The 21,760-nt window shown below is 37.6% G+C and overlaps 1 protein-coding gene across 1 annotated transcript in view; it reads right to left on the bottom strand.

The window, feature by feature from the left end:
* ADCY5 (adenylate cyclase 5) overlaps nucleotides 1-21,760 on the bottom strand; it is a 344,935-nt gene that overhangs the window by 7,161 nt on the left and 316,014 nt on the right. The window contains exons 18-19 of the mRNA XM_053698067.1: nucleotides 15,584-15,788; nucleotides 5,857-5,981 (exon numbers count right to left, since the gene is read on the bottom strand). Of these exons, the coding sequence (XP_053554042.1) occupies nucleotides 5,857-5,981; nucleotides 15,584-15,788 (330 nt within the window). The remainder of the gene's footprint in view (nucleotides 1-5,856; nucleotides 5,982-15,583; nucleotides 15,789-21,760) is intronic.

Below are 21,760 nucleotides of genomic sequence, written 5' to 3'. Positions count from 1 at the left end.
GGGTCACCTTTTTTAGGTTTCCAGATAGATTGTGTCAATGTCTTTGTCTCTAACAGACAAGTGACAATTTTATTGGGTTCCGTTTGTCGGAACATTCAGTCTCTATAATTTCCTTCAGTTGCTATATATGCATGGAAGTTTTAGGTCTCATGGCTGAAGCATTGGATTCGATTTCCTTTGCTCATTTTCATAGGAAACCTTTCCAGTTTTTTTATGCTAAATTAATGGTGCAGGGATTCTAGGATATCACTTTTTATATCTTTGAATCCCAATGTTTAACTATCTTTGATTTGGTGGTTAGATCACCATCATTTAGTTCTACAGGTCTCTTCGGTTCATTCAACCTGGACCATGATCACTACAGATGCGAGTCTTTTAGGTTGGGAGGCTGTCTGGGGATCTCTGTCAGCACAAGGGGTTTGGAAATCTCAGGAGGCGAGATTATCATTTGATATTTTGGAACTCCGTGCATTTCTCAGAGTTCTTCAGTTTTGGCTTCTTTTTGAAGAAAGAGACGTTTATTGTTTTTCAGACAGACAATGTCACAACTGTGGCATATGTCAATCATCAGGGTGGGACTCTCAGTCCTTAGGCTGTGAAAGAAGTATCTCGGATATTTGCTTGGGCTAAATCCAGCTCCTGTCTAATTTCTGTGGTCCATTTCCCAGGTATAGACAATTGGGAAGCAGAGTATCTCTGTCAATCAACCTTTACATCCGGGAGAATGGTCTCTTTACCCAGATGTGTTTTTTCAAATTGTTCAGATGTGAGGGCTTCCAGAAATAGATCTGATGGCATCTCATCTAAACAAGGAACTTCCTAGGGGCCTATTCAGGTCCGGGGATCCTCAGGCGGAAGCAGTGTATGCATTGACACTTCCTTGGAGTTATCAATCTGCCTATATTTTTTCGCCTCTGGTTCTTCTTTTTTGAGTGATTTTCAAAATCATCAGGGAACAATATTTTGTGTTGCTGGTGGCTCCAGCATGGCCGCACAGGTTTTGGTATATGGTTCTTGTTCGGATGTCCAGTTGCCAATCTTGGTCACTTCCATTTAAGGCCAGACCTTATATCTTAACATTCGTTTTTTTCCATCAGGAACTCAAATTATTAATTTAATGATATGGAAATTTAACGCTTAGAACATAGTCATAGAAGTTTCTCTGACTCAGTGATCAATACTATGTTGCAGGCTCGTAAATCTGTGTCTAGTAAGATTTACTATAGAGTTTGGAAGATTTACATCTCATGATGCTCTTGGCATTCTTTTAGAATTCCTAGAATTTTATAGTTTCTTCAGGATAGTTTGGATAAGGGTTTTTGTCTGTAAGTTCCTTGAGAGGACAAATCTCTGCTTTTTCTGTGCTGTTTTCACAGAAAAATTTGCTAATCTTTCTGTTACTCATTGTTTTGTTCAGGCTTTGGTTCGTATCAATCCTGTCATTAAGCCAATTTCTCCTCCTTGGAGTCTTAATTTGGTTCTGAGGGCTTTACAGGCTCTTCCGTTTGAGCATATGCTTTCTTTGGACATTTAAATTGCTTTCATGGAAAGTATTGTTCCTTTTAGACATCTCTTCAGTTAGAACAGTTTTTGGATTATCTGCTCTTTCTTGTGAGTCTCCTTTTTCTGATTTTTCATCAGGATAAGGTGGTTTTGCTGTCTTCATTTCAATTTTTACCTAAAGTTGTGAATTCTAACAACATTAGTAGAGGAATTATTGTCCCTTCCTTGTGTCCTAATCCTAAGAATTCTTTGGAAAGATTCTTACATTCTTTGGATGTGGTAAGAGTTTTGAAATTTTATGTTGAAGCTACTCAGATTTCAGAAAGACTTCTAGTCTATTTGTTATCTTTTCTGGTTTTAGGAAAGGTCAGAAGGCTTCTGTCATTTCTTTGGCATTTTGGTTAAAGCTTTTTTGATTCATCATGCTTATTTGGAGTCGGGTTATTCCCCGCCTCAGAGGTTTACGGCTCATTCTACTAGGAAAAGTTTGGTGTTAGGAGCGCCTATTAAAAGGCTAAGTCTAATGGGGGTATAAACGAAAATTCGTCGTTTAGTATACCAGCACAAGGAGCCCAAGTAAGTAAAATATTTAAAAGTTTAATATAGCTTTAAAATTAACAAATTTATTAAGGCAATAGCTTGGTATCTATAATTGCGCACAGATTATAAAAGCATAAAAGTATATGGATCCATATTACTTCATAAAATAGACAATAATTAAAAACATTCCAATGGTGAACTGTTTATGTGATAAAAACAGTTTTACAATCTATGATAAAATTGGTTTGGGTGAAGTCAAAAAGATGAAAAGATAATACAATAAATACAATAAAATAAAATACAGAAATGATGCAATAAAATTCAGAAAATGGTGTACAAAAAGCAGCAAATGGGGATAGGTCGTGTGACCTAGGATAAAAACATATATGTGAAAAGTGTCTTCCTTATATAATTTGAGAAAAAAAAAATGTTGATCCTTTGAAAAAAATGAAATAGTGTTTTAAACCTGATGAAATTGTGAAGAAACTTGTGTGAATCCCCTCGTGGAAAAAATCAAAAAGTATCCAAAATTAAAAAGTGTCCAAAATTAAGTAAATAATTATATCAAAAAAGGCAAAAAAGTCAATTACAATAAATCGAAAATCCAAAATAAGATGTCAAATTGAAAATTGAATCCAAAAGAATTTAAGTGATAATGTGATGTCCAATAAAAGTCAAAAAAAGTAAAAAAAATGCCATCTGTGTTTATGAATCAAACCGTGAATAACTGAAAGAATAGAATCCAACTGACCAATTTCTTGAAAATATTTGGATATAAAAAACCATGGATATATAAAAAATGATGAATATAGAAAATAATTATAAAAAAATGTAAGACGATCCAATCCCTGTGGAAAAAGAAAAATGCAACATAGAGCAGTATCGTTTAAAATACGTTTACACAAGTAGAAATAAAACTCACCATATATGTCAACGCGTTTCGGCCCACCAATAGGGCCTTTTTCAAGTCTTGAAAAAGGCCCTATTGGTGGGCCGAAACGCGTTGACATATATGGTGAGTTTTATTTCTACTTGTGTAAACGTATTTTAAACGATACTGCTCTATGTTGCATTTTTCTTTTTCCACAGGGATTGGATCGTCTTACATTTTTTTATAATTATTTTCTATATTCATCATTTTTTATATATCCATGGTTTTTTATATCCAAATATTTTCAAGAAATTGGTCAGTTGGATTCTATTCTTTCAGTTATTCACGGTTTGATTCATAAACACAGATGGCATTTTTTTAACTTTTTTTGACTTTTATTGGACATCACATTATCACTTAAATTCTTTTGGATTCAATTTTCAATTTGACATCTTATTTTGGATTTTCGATTTATTGTAATTGACTTTTTTGCCTTTTTTGATATAATTATTGACTTAATTTTGGACACTTTTTAATTTTGGATACTTTTTGATTTTTTCCACGAGGGGATTCACACAAGTTTCTTCACAATTTCATCAGGTTTAAAACACTATTTCATTTTTTTCAAAGGATCAACATTTTTTTTTCTCAAATTATATAAGGAAGACACTTTTCACATATATGTTTTTATCCTAGGTCACACGACCTATCCCCATTTGCTGCTTTTTGTACACCATTTTCTGAATTTTATTGCATCATTTCTGTATTTTATTTTATTGTATTTATTGTATTATCTTTTCATCTTTTTGACTTCACCCAAACCAATTTTATCATAGATTGTAAAACTGTTTTTATCACATAAACAGTTCACCATTGGAATGTTTTTAATTATTGTCTATTTTATGAAGTAATATGGATCCATATACTTTTATGCTTTTATAATCTGTGCGCAATTATAGATACCAAGCTATTGCCTTAATAAATTTGTTAATTTTAAAGCTATATTAAACTTTTAAATATTTTACTTACTTGGGCTCCTTGTGCTGGTATACTAAACGACGAATTTTCGTTTATACCCCCATTAGACTTAGCCTTTTAATAGGCGCTCCTAACACCAAACTTTTCCTTTCTTTTCCTCTTGGGTATCTAGAGACCCTATCGTTATAGGAGCTTAGGTCTTGTAAGTTAGCGCCGTCGGGAAGACCTCACACCTCCATAGGCTCATTCTACTAGGTCAGTTTCTACTTCCTGGGCTTTTAAGAATGAAGCTTCTGTTGATCAGATTTGCAAAGCAACGACTTGGTCTTCTTTGCATACTTTTACTAAATTTTACCATTTTGATGTTTTCTCTTCTTCAGAGGCAGTTTTTGGTAGAATAGTACTTCAGGCAGCTGTTTCAGTTTGATTCTTCTGCTTATAATTTAATTTTTTTCATTATAAAAATTGAAACTTTTGATTTGGGTTGTGGATTAATTTTTCAGCGGAATTGGCTGTCTTTATATTATCCCTTCCTCTCTAGTGACTCTTGCGTGGAAGTTCCACATCTTGGGTATCTGCTATCCCATACGTCACTAGCTCATGGACTCTTGCTAATTACATGAAAGAAAACATAATTTATGTAAGAACTTACCTGATAAATTCATTTCTTTCATATTAGCAAGAGTCCATGAGGCCCACCCTTTTTGTGGTGGTTATGATTTTTTTGTATAAAGCACAATTATTCTAATTCCTTATTTTTGATGCTTTCGCTCCTTTCTTATCACCCCACTTCTTGGCTATTCGTTAAACTGAATTGTGGGTGTGTGAGGGGTGTATTTATAGGCATTTTAAGGTTTGGGAAACTTTGCCCCTCCTGGTAGGAATGTATATCCCATACGTCACTAGCTCATGGACTCTTGCTAATATGAAAGAAATGAATTTATCAGGTAAGTTCTTACATAAATTATGTTTTTGGTATATTTCATGCCACCATTTCACTGCCAAATGCAATCATATAAAAAATAAAAAATTTTTAACTTTCTCACAAACATTGGGTTTCTCACTAAAATTAATTACATACCGCTTGTGCAGTCATAACACATATTGGTTGTAAAAGCTTCTCTGGGATCCCCTTTGTTCGGAAAAAAACAGAAATGCATGGCTTTGCCATTGCTTTTTGGTAATTAGAAAGCCTCTAAATACAGTGGCGCACCACACATCTTAAATGCCTGGCAGTAAAGGGGTTAATTGGTAAAGGTAATAGTAATGTAATGTAGGGATTACCCTCCCACACAACACTTCACACCACTTCCCACCTTCTTGATCCCTCCCAAACAGCTCTCTTCCACCCACCCACACATACTCCTCAGCACCATCTTAGGTATTGTCAGACAGTCTGCCAGTATGCAGTTTAGGGTCTTTCTTTAAATTATTTTTTTATTATTATATATTTTTCTGCGATGTTGGGATCACCCCACATAAACTCCCAGAACCCTCCCAAACAGCTCTCTAACCTTCCCCCTCCCACTATTGGCAACCATCTTAGGTACCTAGTTTTTATTTTTTATCTTATTTATGTAGTGTAGGACCCCCCACCACAACATGATCATTATTTAGCCTCCCCTCACACTTTTTCTGTAGTGTCCCATTCCTCCCTCTTCCCTCAAAATGTATTTTCCATAGCTTAGCTCTTTCCTTAACGTGCACAGGGGCAAACTACATATATATGTGTATTAGTTTCTTAATGGTTAACAAGGGTCCTGTTGTTCAGGGGGACAGGGAAACCAGGGAAAACCCCCCATAAAACAATATACTCGTTTAACAACATAAATTTAATATAATGCATGGAGTTGATCTCAGGAAGACTGCAGTTGGAGCTGAAGACTAATTATTGTTGTGTGCATCAATCAGTAAGTTAGAGTGAGACTGTTGAGTATTTAGTAACTTTGGTCCATGCTGTTCACCTGTATTCTCTCAGGTACTCCCGTGCTGTCCATGCGACTGGCCACATTCACTGTGTTCCCCCAAATGTCGTACTGAGGTTTCCGTGCTCCTATAACACCGGCTACCACTGGTCCTATGTTCAACCCTGAAATATAAAAATATAAGAGTACAACCTCTATCTGTTGCTTATAAACATAAATAACATAATTGTACATATTACATGTATGGCAGTGTGAGAAGTTTATATATATATATATATATATATATATATATATATATACACACACAGTATATATGTGTGTGTGTATATGTGTTTTATACTTAAATTTTATTGAAAAAATAAAGTACATAGCTAAGTGACGAACTATACTACTTAAAGGGATATGAAACCCAAATTTTTTCTTTCATGATCCAGATAGAGCATGCAATTTAAAGCAACTTTTTAATTTATTCCTACATTTAGCCACCAATCAGCAAGCGCTACCCAGGTGCTGAACAAAAAAAAAGGGCTGATGCCTAAGCTTACATTCCTGCTTTTAAATAAATATACCAAGAGAACAAAAAAAATGATAATAGGAGTAAAATAGAAAGTTGCTTAAAATTGCATGCTTTATGTGAATCAAGAAATAAATTTGAGGTTCATATCCCTTTAAGAAGAGGTTTAGTGCACCGTTGGCTTGGAACTAATACGACAGTATCAGCTGATTTATTCCTGTAAATGTTCATTGGCTGATAGCAGTGACGGCTCATGGGTCATTCAAATGAGGATTCACAATACTTCCTCTCCTCTCACTTGCTCCGACTCCGTTTCGCCCCGTCTCTCGCACTATATATATATTACTTTCAAGTACAAAATCTTATCAAAAAGTCCTGGTGAGTGCACTCTCTGCTGCTGTTTATATATATTTATATATACTACTGCAAAAAAACAGCACTCACTATTCCTCCTTAGTAAGCCGGGGTGCATCTCTCTCTCTCGAAATATATATATAATATGTATGTATATATATATATATATATATATATATACTGTATATCTATATATATATATATATATATATATATAAGTAAAAAAAAATTAAATTGAGGAGATACTGAGGAGGATAGAGAACACCATGCTAACACATTATTTACAGCCCACTCTATGTTTGTTCACTCCTACATTCTCCTGACTATAATAGAGCATGCCATCTGTGTTATGTTATTAACTGAGTCCCAAACTTAACTCACGGCACCTTGATTCCAACACTGGTGTGATTGGCATATTCTCTGCTTCTCTCTGCACCCAAAGGCTGTCAGCACCAGGGTCAGGGTCATCACTCTATACGTTTCAGAGTAGTGCCTGCCCCTGTGACATCGGCTGAGCTGCGGACCCTGGGCAACCTCTGCCCCTGCTCCTGATCTTGTGCTAATAATAAATATTTAATATCAGCCCTCAGACTGAAAACCATCAGACAGATGAGGGGTATGTGTCATCACGCACATGTGGAAGAAGGAGCCTCATCAGTGCAACGGTGAAGGCTGGTTCTTCTCACTCGCACATCAAAAGCTGTGCGATTAAGAAGATATAGGGCTGGGTTGGGGGCGGCGCTGCAAGCACTTAGAAATAAGTGCAGAGGGCTTGAAGCCTATACTTCTGTCTATCGCACGTGTAGTAAAAGTAAAAAAAATTTTTTATTTTTTTTTATTTTTTTACAAAACTGAACTGTAACCTTTTTTGATGAATAAATATATTTTCAGCAATAGGGAGGCTATTGGAAAAATTATATTTATTCAGCCTAAAAGTTTTTTTTTCTTCTTTTTTTTTTTTGCTCGTGGGGGTTAACGTGCGCCTGTGTTCCTATGGAGGAGCCTCCACTGGCTGATAGGTACTTCTTGCTGATGCCCTTTGGCTTTCGGTTGTAAATAAGCCAATAAGCTTCACCAGGAAGTACCTATCAGCTAATAAGTATTAACTGGAAGTGCACAACTGCTCCTGATGCACTAGTTTAAATCAAAAAATCAATATTTAATGTTTTCAAGCTGTCCTTTGAGATGGATGCTTAATTTTTTTTTTAGTATGATGTCCCTTTAAGTAGGTACTTACTGTCTGCGGTAACTTCAATCAAATGACACCCACTTGGCTTGACAGGTTATCCTGTCAATATATTATTATTATCATACATTTAACATTCTTTGTTCCGCTGTTTACACTGGCTATATATATATATATATATATATATATATATATATATATATATTTATAGCGATAGAGATATAGGGATAGAGATAGATGGATAGGGATATTTATTTCCTTAAACATTTTGGCCTGTGTACACAGGCTTTAACACTAGTATACAATAAAGTGTTTAACTGTGTACTTACTATAAATATTTCCCATTCCAATAGAATATGTTCTAAGTATTAGATATTCCTATATATATATCTGTATATATCTGTATATATATATATGTGGTATAGATACATATTGTACCAAAATACCACCAGATATTTGTAGAAACATGTAGTTAAGAATAAATAGAACATATTCTGCTATGTTGGAATGTGAAATATTCATATTTTGATGCCGGGTTAGCACACTTGAGCATATGCGATCGGGTTTTTGCATGAGTAGGATGTTAGGTTTTTTCCCGCTTTTTTGCTCCATTGAATTCTATGGGGAAATATGTTAACGCGATTGCGTTATTTGAAGTTCAGCTTTTTGCGTGCATTGGTGTAGCGTGCGCAAAAACCTAGTTAGTGCGTGAGTAGAATTGTTAAATACCGCTCCGTTTGTAAATCCTTTGCACTAGCCCTGGTGAGCGCATTGAAACATTAGTTATTTTTCTACATTTTCTGCAGTTATCCTTGATGGAGCTTGATGGCCTCTGTTTCTGGCGAGTCTTCAGACTCGCCAGAAACAGCAGTTATGAAGCAGCGGTCACAAAGACCGCTGCTCCATAACCTGTCCACCTGCTCTGAGCAGGCGGACAGTCATCGTCGGAAATCAACCCGATCGAGTACGATCGGGTTGATTGACTCCCCCTGCTGGCGGCTTATTGGCCGCGAGTCTGCAGGGGGCGGCGCTGCACCAGCAGCTCTTGTGAGCTGCTGGTGCAATGCTGAATACGGCGAGCGTATTGCTCGCCGTATTCAGCGAGGTCTGGCGGACCTGATCCGCAGTGTCGGATCAGGTCCGCCAGACCTTAATAACTAGAGGCCAATATGTCTTCAGCATCTCTTGTAAAACTAAACCATTTCAGGCTGTACCATTTCTGTTTGTCAAAAAAGTTTTTTTTTAAACTTTATTTCCAAATTCTGCAGTCAATATATCTGCACTCAGATTATAACCACCATTGTCAATAATTCATCTGTGCTATGGCAGATTGTCCTCAATTGTTCGTGTGTGGTATTTTAATACATCTTTTCTCTTTGAGCAGGATTTTTTTATAGACTTCATGCCCCATATTTGCAGGATTTAGGTCGGTGACATGCTGTTCAGTATTCTTAGTCTCATTCTGTATCTTACATTTGAATCGTTATCTTTCACAAGTTTAATTGCATCTAGGACTCAGTACTGTTGAAAAAGAGAGCTGTCATGGACAAATTTTATTATCAGCGGCATATGCGAAGATATTATGTACATCTATAGCAGCTATTCCTGCTACTGTCAGCAACAGTGCAGTTCATCACCCTGGGACAGTATACACATTTTAAGCCTTAACCTTTTTAAAAGTTAGTATAAAATGCATTTACTTGCATTTACATAAATGTATGTAGCAGAGCTAGCCTTGAGAAGTCAACAGGGTGCATTTCAAGTTAGATTACACGAAAAGGGGGGCAAAATAAATAATAGAAATATATTGCAAAGTTGTTTTATTATGCATACATAACCAAAAATTTTATAGAAAAATCTTAATGTGTTTTCTGTCCCTTTTAAAGGGACAAAATCTTTAATTGTGCAAAAAATGTTCCAATATATGTTCACTATTTTGCTCGCTTCATTAGCAGTTTCAGAAAATATATAACATGTGTCAGTCCTGTTTTGGATGATCACAATAAAAATTGTTAAAATGATCAAAATATTTTCAGGGCCAAATCTTATTTATTAAATATCATAGCTAAAAAGGCCTGATAAATCCCCTAAACCCAAAAAGTTATTGGGTTTAACTGGTTTTTTAACTGGTCAAAACACTCTGACATTACCCCCTCCCATAGAAGCAATGTTACAAAATAGATACAAATGTTACCTTCTTACTCAGTTCAAGTAATAACAATTTTTGAAATACATAACTTAAAGGGACAGTCTACAAGTTAGTCATCTTAAAGTCTTACCTTAGATTAAGCTGCAAATAGCCTCCTGCACCCTTTCTATATCATGCAGAAGTAACAATAAAAAAGTTATTTTAAAATTAATATTGTTTCTGGACACTTTGAAATGGCTGTCAAGCTCAGCCCACTGATGACATCACTATCTGGGCTGCATCTAGGCACTCTGCTGAATAGCATTGACAGTCTGTTGAATGCAACTAGCGAGTTTTTTGTGATTGATTGCCATATGTAGCCCAGATCATGATGTCATCAGTGGGCTGAGTTTGGCAGCAATTTTAAAGTGGACAGAAATAATATTCCTTTTAAAATAACTTTTTTACCATTCCTGTTGCATTATATAGAAAAAATGCAGGAGGCTATTTGCAGCTTAATCTAAGGTAAGACTTTAAGAGATTACCAAGGTGTAGACTGTCCCTTTAACAAACACACATGCCCACTGTACTCTTAATGTCCCTTTTGAAAAGCAAACACACATATATCTTTGGTATTGGAGCACAACAGGTTAATCGCACACATGTAACCTGTTAGCATCACTACATACTATTAAAATGGATCATTCAACATAAAAGCCCTATCCGATGATGTTATTTGATAAATCCTTAATGCCATTTTGTTTGTCTGTTATCATATGTGTTCCTTTCAATGTCGTGTCACATGATTAAAATGCAAATACAGTTTTTTTTTATTGTTGATTTCAGTAGATATCGACTTGAGGCATTTGGTGATTGTGTCCACTGGAAAACCACAGACAATTGGGTCGATCATAATCTTTTAGAAAAACATGTGTAATGATTTATCTAAAACAAACATCCTTATAGATTTTAAGGGTGAAATTTGTTAAAAAGTCATTAGATAAACGCTTCAAAATGATTGTGATAATATCGTCCGAAATTCAGAAATCATTATCCGCATAAAATAACTGATAGATTCTTATCAACCCCTTATTTTGTATGCAGAGCAGTCTTTGAGAACTTTTAACTCCCTAAAACAACACAAATCTGTTTTTGCCTAGTTATTGTATTAAAGAATTGCCTATGATAAAAGACAAACACGATATCATAGTTTTATCTGCTTACATCATCAGATGAAGAGCCATGTTTATTAACATTATTTTAAAGGGACATTCAAGCCAAAATTGAATCCCCATGAGTGCATTACATCTTTGAATATAAGCATGTTTGTAATATACATGTATTAACAAAATTGCTTCTAATAAAAGCTATAGTTGTTTCAAAAGCATATTTAAGTATGCACCGTGCAGCAGCATTTTAAACACAGCATTTGCTCAGAGAATCCAGGACGCTTGTACCATTTCATAATGACTCAATTTGTTAATAACAGACATAAAACAAGCCCCACTGGTGCTCTGATCAGCTACAGTATTTAAAATGCTGGAGCACTGAGAATATCTAGTTATGTTTCACATGAACGTGCAGAGAAAAATGTTAACTCTAAAACAGTGTTAACTTTTACTAGAAGCATTTTTCCAAATCGTTGCAAATATGTTTCTTTTTTAAGAAGTAATTAATCTATGTGCATTTAAATTTTGACCGGAAGTGTGAATTGATGCTAATAGGTGACTTGTGCAATTAACCCTTTATGCTAAAAAAAACCCATAAGGACATTATTGTTAAAGTAGACATGTCTGTTGGATTATTGACTTTGCTCATTTTTATTATTACACAGATAAAAGTAGTGAGGGCGCTAGATGTAGCTGAAGATATCAGATTACTCGTTAGGTGTAAATAAAAAAATACAAATTTATTAAAAGTTCTTAAGTAACTCTAATAATCTATAAAAAGAGGGACGTCTCCCTTAGGCATTAGTAAATGGTACAATAACAGTGTATGAATGTACAGGTGAAACTCGAAAAATTAGAATATCGTGCAAAACTTCATTTATTTCACTAATGCAACTTAAAAGGTGAAACTAATATATGAGATAGACTCATTACATGCAAAGCAAGATACTTCAAGCCGTGATTTGTCATAATTGTGATGATTATGGCTTACAGCTCATGAAAACCCCAAATCCACAATCTCAGAAAATTAGAATATTACATGCAATTAATAAAACAAAGATTGTACATACCTGTAGAACAATATCGGACCTCTGAAAAGTATAAGCATGCATACTGTATGTACTCAGTACTTGGTTTGGGCCCCTTTTGCAGCAATTACTGCCTCAATGTGGCGTGGCATGGAAGCTATCAGCCTGTGGCACTGCTGAGGCGTTATGGAAGACCAGGATGCTTCAATAGCGGCCTTTAGCTCTTCTGCATTTTTCGGTCTCATGTCTCTCATCTTTCTCTTGGCAATGCCTCATAGATTCTCTATGGGGTTCAGGTCAGGGGAGTTTGCTGGCCAATCAAGCACAGTAATCCCACGGTCATTGAACCAGATTTTGGTGCTTTCGGCCGTGTGGGCAGGTGCCAAGTCCTGCTGGAAAATGTAGTCAGCATCCCCATAGAGCTTGTCTGCGGAAAGAAGCATGAAGTGCTCCAAAATCTCCTGGTAGATGGCTGCGTTGACCCTGGACTTAATGAAGCACAGTGGACCAACACCAGCAGATGACATGGCTCCCCAAATCAACACAGACTGTGGAAACTTCACACTGGAATTCAAGTATCTTGTAGTGTGTGCCTCTCCATTCTTCCTCCATACTCTGGGTCCTTGGTTTCCAAATGAGATGCAAAATTTGCTCTCATCATTAAAGAGGACTTTGGACCACTGAGCAACAGACCAGGTCTGTTTTTCTTTATCCCAGGTAAGACGCTTCTGATGTTGTTTGTTGTTCAGGAGTGGCTTGACAAGAGGAATACGACATTTGAAGCCCATGTCCAGGATCCATCTTTGTGTGGTGGCTCTTGATGAACTGACTCCAGCCTCAGTCCACTCCTTGTGAAAGTCCCCAACACTTTTGAATGGCCTTTTCCTGACAATCCTCTCCATGGTGCGGTCATCCCTGCTGCTTGTGCACCTTTTTCTTCCACACTTTTCCCTTCCACATAACTTTCTATTAATGTGCTTTGATACAGCACTTTGGGAACATCCAACTTCTTTTGCAATTACCTTTTGAGACTTTCCCTCCTTATGGAGGGTGTCAATGATGGTTTTCTGCACAACTGTCAGGTCAACAGTCTTTCCCATGATTGTGATTCCTACTGAACCAGACTGAGAGACCATCTAAAGGCTCAGGAACCCTTTTCAGGTGTTATGGCTTAATTAGCTGATTAGAGTGGGACACTTTGAGCCTAGAATATTGCACCTTTTCACAATATTCTAATTTTCTGAGATTGTGGATTTGGGGTTTTCATGAGCTGTAAGCCATAATCATCACAATTATGACAAATCATATCTTGCTTTGCATATAATGAATCTATCTCATATATTAGTTTCACCTTTTAAGTTTTATTAGTGAAATAAATGAAATTTTGCACAATATTCTAATTTTTCGAGTTTCACCTGTATATGTTAGAAAAAAAACCCCCTTAGCAATGGTACTGGATCTTGATTAAGCCCTGAGAAGGGCAAAACGCGTCACATTTGTGGTATACAGCGTTGTGTGTTAGCACAACTCTTTGATTGTATCATTTCTCTTTTAACAATTTTTTAACCTGGGTTAAGCTACTAAAGACTCAGCCATTTGCTATATCCCAAGTACCCGTGACATCAGATGCCATCGGTCATGTGGGGTGAACTCACGTGTGGAAAAGTTTATTTGAGAGAGTAACGGAACGGACCTCTGTGTGAGTAATCAACCACATATGCTCCTGGGTCTACAGGAAAACAACAGGAATACAGCTACCTTTTCTCCATACAGAGACTGTTTGGAAAGAAATCCCCTTCTAAAAGGAGTTAAGCTACTCTATAGATATCCGGTTTCTTGGTTTCCTTCCTCCCAGAACTGAATACTGCTGAAATTAGTATTAATCCGGCGTAAATATACGAAATATTGGTGGTATAGATAAAAATAACATAAGAGTATGCTATAACAGCGGATCTGAGCATACAGCAATACAAAGACTCTGCTTAACCAGTATTCAGTTATACTTCTTTCTGGTACTTTGTTTCCCTGCTATGGGGCACTAATGGGACTTGCATAACTGTTTTTTGTACAATTGATACTTCTAACATATACATTGATACACTGCTATTGTACCATTTACTAATGCCTAAGGGAGACATCCCTCTTTTTATAGATTATTAGAGTTACTTAAGAACTTTTAATAAATTTGTATTTTTTTTATTTACACCTAACGAGTAATCTGATATCTTCAGCTACATCTAGCGCCCTCACTACTTTTATCTGTGTAATAATTTGTTGTTTACTGTGAGGAGTCTGATATCCCTTTGTCCTAGCGCAATACTATTTATCACTTACTCTTCTCATTTTTATTAGTGTAACGGTGCTTATTTTTACTTTAATTAAGTAATTAATTAAGCAGGCGGCATTTTAATCAAGTTTATCAAGTCCTTTCAGCTGTGAGAAATGGCCCTGAGAATGTAGGAATAATAAATGATTGAGAATCTGCATTGTGATCAGTAGAAACAGGACTGGCACATGTTAAGTATAGAGACTTGCCAACCCAATGATGAAAAAGTGCTAGCTATAAACAAAGAAAATGCTTTATTCTAATTTTGTCAACATCAAAAACGACTCATTGGCAGCTTTTAAAATGCAGATAATTAAATGATAGATTGTGACCTACCCTGTAGAACCTAAGTGCAGAATAGATATATACAAAGCTTTTATATATATATATATATATATATATATATATATATAACATGTGTTTTATATCCCTTTAAAGCCTTGGGCTGCCAAAATTTCACTGCCAAATTCAGTGGAAGAACTGATTCAGCCTATAATTTTACATTTTTTAACACATAAAAAAAAAACTTTTGACATAAGCTGTTTGGGAATGTCTTCATGTTCTACCTAATTTATATTAAATGTTGCTTTCATCTGATTTTATAAGTAGCTGCCTACTGCCTTTATAAGTAGCTGAGATCGATATAAATGAGCTTATGCACAGATCAAACAATCACTGTGCAGCATGTTAGAGATCAGCTGAGGAATACTAACTATTTCCAAAATTAAATTATGGGGAAAATATATAATGTAAACTACAATTTTTTTTGTGTCCCTTTAAAAAAAAAAGAATATAAAAACACACTACATATCTGCAGTTATTGGATGATTATCTATAGCATTTGTTTTAATAAAAATGGAGTTATACATGTTGTTGTTTTACATTTATGTTGCTCTCCCTTTTGTAAATGTTGTCACTGTGATTAGCACGTTGTATAGCTGTATAAAAATAAAATGGATGTATAAAAACAAGTTTTTTAAAAAAAAAGTAAAATTGTTTGTGTTATTTTGTCCCAACTTTGCATTTCTATCCAAATGGGTTGTGCAACAAGCAGGACTTACCTATCTTCATCTGGAAGTTGTTGAAGGAATGCTCATTAATATATTTCATCTGATCCATTAGTCTCATTGAGTAATCCGCCAGTGCCTTGATGTGGGACTTCCCGGCCTTGTCGTATGTTGTGTCGTTCAGACCTGAAGCTGCCATGTATGTGCTGCCGATCGTCTTAATCTTCTCTAGCTGTCGAAACTCATCCTCACTGATGATCTGTGAATTCAGTAGGTGACATGAGATTGCTGCCACACCGAACACAGAAATCAAACTTAAAAGTTCTTCATTCAGTCAGGGTACAAGGTTTTCAATTTGTGTCTATTATCAAATTTAATAATGAAAAGCTTAATAATAACAACAACTTATAGAGCTTTTCTCCTGACAGGACTCAAAGGTCGTTACACGTGGTGTATTTACATAAAGGGTTAGAAGTCCTGACCGGTTTGTGTCATTGTTTAAAATTGTACAGAGAATTGGCTTCTTTCACTGTGCTGAGGAGTGTTCCGTAGAGACTGAAGCCGCATGGCTAAAAGCGGATATTTGGCTAAAATTGACCTCTTTCACTTGTTATGTTTTGTTGAAACTTAGCTCCTTTGAATAAGAGCTTACCTAGACAAGCTCACAAACATGAATGTTTCTTCAACACTGGAAACAGTGTTTGCAACAATGTTTGTAAAAATGATTTGTTAGTATTGTCTGAAGAAAATGTCACTTAGAATACATTTTGCTTAAGGTAGATAAAAATGCTCCAGTGAGTGCCTTCTGTGGATCTGTTGTGTGTGTGTATATTTAACTCTACTTTACTAGTCAGAGGAGACAAGTGACTAGTCCACTCAATGGTAAAGATAGGAAAAAGCTGAATTTACAGTGCTGCGGAATCTGTTGGCGCTCTAAAGTGACGTGCGGTGACGTCAGAGGCTGGTGAGGCAGTGGCTAGGATACACCTTCATTCTTTAGATATCCTTTGTTGAAGAAATAGCAATGCACATGGGTGAGCCAATCACATGAGGTATCTATGTGCAGCCACCAATCAGCAGCTACTGAGCATATTTAGATATGATTTTCAACAAATTATATCAAAAGAATGAAGAAAATTAGATATATGGGCCCCAAGTTATCAAAGTCTGGCGGACCTGATCCAACAGTGCGGATCAGGTCCGCCAGACTTTGCTGAATACGGCGAGCAATATGCTCGCCGTATTCAGCATTGCACCAGCAGCTCACAAGAGCTGCTGGTGCAATGCCGCCCCCTGCAGACTCGCGGCCAATGGGCCGCCAGCAGGAGGGTGTCAATCAACCCGATCGTACTCGATTGGGTTGATTTCCGGCGATGTCTGTCCGCCTGCTCAGAGTAGACGGACAGGTTATGGAGCAGCGGTCTTTGTGACCGCTGCTTCATAACTGCTGTTTCTGGCGAGCCTGCAGGCTCGCCAGAAACACGGGGCATCAAGCTCCATATGGAGCTTGATACATATGCCCCTAGATGTAAATTGGAAAGTTATTTAAATTTGCATATGGGTTTCATGTCCCTTTAACCCCTTAATGACCACAGCACTTTTCCATTTTCTGTCCGTTTGGGACCAAGGCTATTTTTACATTTTTGCGGTATTTGAGTTTAGCTGTAATTTTCCTCTTACTTATTTACTGTACCCACACATATTATATATCGTTTTTCTCGCCATTAAATGGACTTTCTAAAGATACCATTATTTTCATCATATCTTATAATTTACTATAAAAACAATTATAAAATATGTGGAAAAAATGGAAAAAACACACTTTTTCTAACATTGATCCCCAAAATCTGTTACACATCTACAACCACCAAAAAACTCCCATGCTAAATAGTTTCTAAATTTTGTCCTGAGTTTAGAAATACCCAATTTTTACATGTTCTTTGCTTTTTTTGCAAGTTATAAGGCTATAAATACAAGTAGCACTTTGCTATTTCCAAACCACTTTTTTTCAAAATTAGCTCTAGTTACATTGGGACACTGATATCTTTCAGGAATCCCTGAATATCCCTTGACATGTATATATATATTTTTTTAGAAGACATCCCAATGTATTGATCTAGGCCCATTTTGGTATATTTCATGCCACCATTTCACCGCCAAATGCCATCAAATAAAAAAAATCGTTCACTTTTTCAAATTTTTTTTCACAAACTTTAGGTTTCTCACTGAAATTATTTACAAACAACTTGTGTAATTATGGCATAAATGGTTGTAAATGCTTCTCTGGGATCCCCTTTGTTCAGAAATAGCAGACATATATGGCTTTGGCGTTGCTTTTTGGTAATTAGAAGGCCGCTAAATGCCACTGTGCACCACACGTGTATTATGCCCAGCAGTGAAGGGGTTAATTAGGGAGCATGTAGGGAGCTTGTAGGATTAATTTTAGCTTTAGTGTAGTGCAGTAGACAACCCCAAGTATTGATCTAGGCACATTTTGGTATATTTCATGCCACCATTTCACCGCCAAATGCGATCAAATTGAAAAAAAAAAACTAAATTTTTCACAATTTTATGTTTCTCACTGAAATTATTTACTAACAGCTTGTGCAATTATGGCACACATGGTTGTAAATGCTTCTCTGGGATCCCCTTTGTTCAGAAATAGCAGACATATATGACTTTGGCGTTGCTTTTTGGTAATTAGAAGGCCGCTAAATGCTGCTGCGCATCACACGTGTATTATTGCTAGCAGTGAAGGGGTTAATTAGGTAGCTTATAGGGAGCTTGCAGGGTTAATTTTAGATTTAGTGTAGAGATCAGCCTCCCACCTGACACATCACACCCCCTGATCCCTCCCAAACAGCTGTCTTCCCTTCCCCATCCCATAATTGTCCCCGCCATCTTAAGTACTGGTAGAAAGTCTGCCAGTACTAAAATAAAAGTTTTTTTTTTGTTTTGTTTAAAAAAAAAAATAATTCTGCTGTGTAGGACCCCCCCCCTAAGCCCCAACCTCCCTGATCCCCCCCCAAACAGCTCTCTACCCCCCTCCTCTGCCTTACTGTGCACCATTTTGGGTACTGGCAGCTGTCTGCCAGTACCCAGTTTGAAATCAAATGTTTATTTTAAGTTTTTTTTTGTAGAGTAACACCCAACTCCCCACCCTCTCCCAGATCATTAATATTTTTTATTCCCACCCTCTCTCCCACTGAGTCCCACTTTGTGCCTCTTCCACTTCAATGCTAACTTTTGGCCAGTTTCACACGTGCACGCGCGCAGGCTCCCGTGCACACGCGTGCAGGCTTCCGTGCACACGCGTGCAGGCTTCCGTGCACGTGCACACGCACCCACACGCGATCCCGCCCCCCTCCTCTACTGATGGCCACCCACTCGCCTCCCTGGACACGCTCCCACCCACCAACGATCATAGCCATCAATAGCCGATGCAGAGAGGGCCACAGAGTGGCTCTCTCTGCATCGGACTGCTTAAAAAAGTTATTGCAGGATGCCTCTATATCTAGGCATCACTGCAATAACATGAAAGCAGCTGGAAGCGATCAGGATCGCTTCCACTGCTTTCAAAGACCAATGACGTGCAGGGTACGTCCTAGGTCGTTAAGGACATTTTTTTGGAGGACGTACCCTGCACGTCGTTGGTCATTAAGGGGTTAAATGGTGTCTTGGAAAACTGGTCAACTTAGTAAACATCTGATTTTAGTCTAAAAGGATTGTAACAGAAACTCTTGCCAGATAACACAATGCTTGCTCTGATTATGAGATCTAGAAATCCATGCCCATTAAAATATGTTTAAAACATACTTTTTACTTTAATGCTGCAAATTATGCTTATAGATTCTTTCATTATTCAGTAAATATAAAAATGTCTTGATCCAGTGGCGGCTGGTGAAATTTAAAGATGGTGGGGCGCTTGACCCCACCCCTTTAAATAAAGCCACATCATCAGATGGCACTACCAATTCATTAATTAAATAAATAAAAGGTAGACAGAAACACAGAAAAGCACTCGGGGGGAGAGGGAGAGAGACGGGGGGAGAGAGACACAGAGAGTTAGAGAGAAAGAGAGAGACACAATCACACACAGAGGGTTAGAGAGAGAGAAAGAGAGAGAGAGACACAATTACACACAGAGGGTTAGAGAGAGAGAAATAAAGAGAGAGATACACACACAATCACACACAGAGGGTTAGAGAGAGAGAGAGAGAAAGAGAGAGAGAGACACAATCACATACAGAGGGTTAGAGAAAGAGAGACACAATCATACACAGAGGGTTAGAGAGAGAGAGAAAGAGAGACACAATCACACACAGAGGGTTAGAGAGAGAGAAAGAGAGAGAGAGACACAATCATACACAGAGGGTTAGAGAGAGAGAGAAAGAGAGACACAATCACACACAGAGGGTTAGAGAGAGAGAAAGAGAGAGAGACACAATCATACACAGAGGGTTAGAGATAGAGACACACAATCACACACAGAGGGTTAGAGAGAGACAGAGAAAGAGAGACACAATCACACACAGAGGGTTAGAGAGAGAGAGAAAGAGAGAGAGACACAATCACACACAGAGGGTTAGAGAGAGAGAGAGAAAGAGAGAGACACAATCACACACAGAGGGTTAGAGAGAGAGAGAGAGAAAGAGAGAGAGAGAGAGAGAGAGAGAGACAATCACACACAGGGGGTTAGAGAGAGAAAGAGAGAGAGACACAATCACACACAGAGGGTTAGAGAGAGAGAGAGAGAAAGAGACACAATCACACACAGAGGGTTAGAGAGAGAGAGACAATCACACACAGGGGGTTAGAGAGAGAGAGAAAAAGAGAGAGACACACAATCACACACAGAGGGTTAGAGAGAGAGAGAAAGAGAGAGAGACACACAATCACACACAGAGGGTTAGAGAAAGAGAGAGAAACACAATCACACACAGAGGGTTAGAGAAAGAGAGAGAGACAATCACACACAGAGGGTTAGAGAGAGAGAGAAAGAGAGAGAGAGACACAATCACACACAGAGGGTTAGAGAGGGAGAGAAAGAGAGACACACAATCACACACAGAGGGTTAGAGAGAGACACACAATCACACACAGAGGGTTAGAGAGAAAGAGAGAGAGAGACACAATCACACACAGAGGGTTAGAGAGAGAGAGAGAGACACAATCGCACACAGAGGGTTACAGAGAAAGAGAGAGAGACACAATCACACACAGAGGGTTAGAGAGAGATAAAGAGACACAATCACACACAGAGGGTTAGAGAGAGAGAGAGAGAGAGAAAGAGAGAGAGACACAGTCACACACAGAGGGTTAGAGAGAGTGAAAGAGAGAGAGACACAATTACACACAGAGGGTTAGAGAGAAAGAGAGAGACACAATCACACACAGAGGGTTAGAGAGAGAGAGAGAAAGAGAGACACAATCACACACAGAGGGTTACAGAGAAAGAGAGAGAGACACAATCACACACAGAGGGTTAGAGAGAGAGAAAGAGAGAGAGAGACACAATTACACACAGAGGGTTACAGAGAAAGAGAAAGAGACACAATCACACACAGAGGGTTAGAGAGAGAGAGAAAGAGAGACACAATCACACACAGAGGGTTAGAGAGAGAGAAAGAGAGACACAATCACACACAGAGGGTTAGAGAGAGAGAAAGAGAGAGAAACAATCACACACAGAGGGATGGAGAGAGAGAGAAAGAGAGAGAGACACAATCACACAGAGAGGGTTAGAGAAAGAAAGAGGGACACAATCACACACAGAGGGTTAGAGAGAGAGAGATACACAACCATACACAGAGGGTTATAGAGAGAGAGAGAGAGAGAGACACACACAATCACACACAGAGGGTTAGAGAGAGAGAGAGAAAGAGAAAGAAACACAATCACACACAGAGGGATAGAGAGAGAGACACAATCACACACAAAGGGTTAGAGAGAGAAACACACAATCACACACAGAGGGTTAGAGAGAGAGACACACAATCACACACAGAGGGTTAGAGAAAGAGAGAGAGACACAATCACACACAGAGGGTTAGAGAAAGAGAGAGAGACAATCACACACAGAGGGTTAGAGAGAGAGAAAGAAAGAGAGAGAGACACAATCATACACAGAGGGTTAGAGAGAGAGAAAGAGAGAGACACAATCACACACAGAGAGTTAGAGAGAGAGAGAGAGACACAATCATATACAGAGGGTTAGAGAGAGAGAGAGAG

Source organism: Bombina bombina, chromosome 1 (assembly GCF_027579735.1).
Source record: "Bombina bombina isolate aBomBom1 chromosome 1, aBomBom1.pri, whole genome shotgun sequence".
Lineage (NCBI taxonomy): Eukaryota > Metazoa > Chordata > Amphibia > Anura > Bombinatoridae > Bombina > Bombina bombina.
Note: the sequence above shows the minus strand (reverse complement) of the source record. Positions and strands in the feature narration are given on the sequence as shown.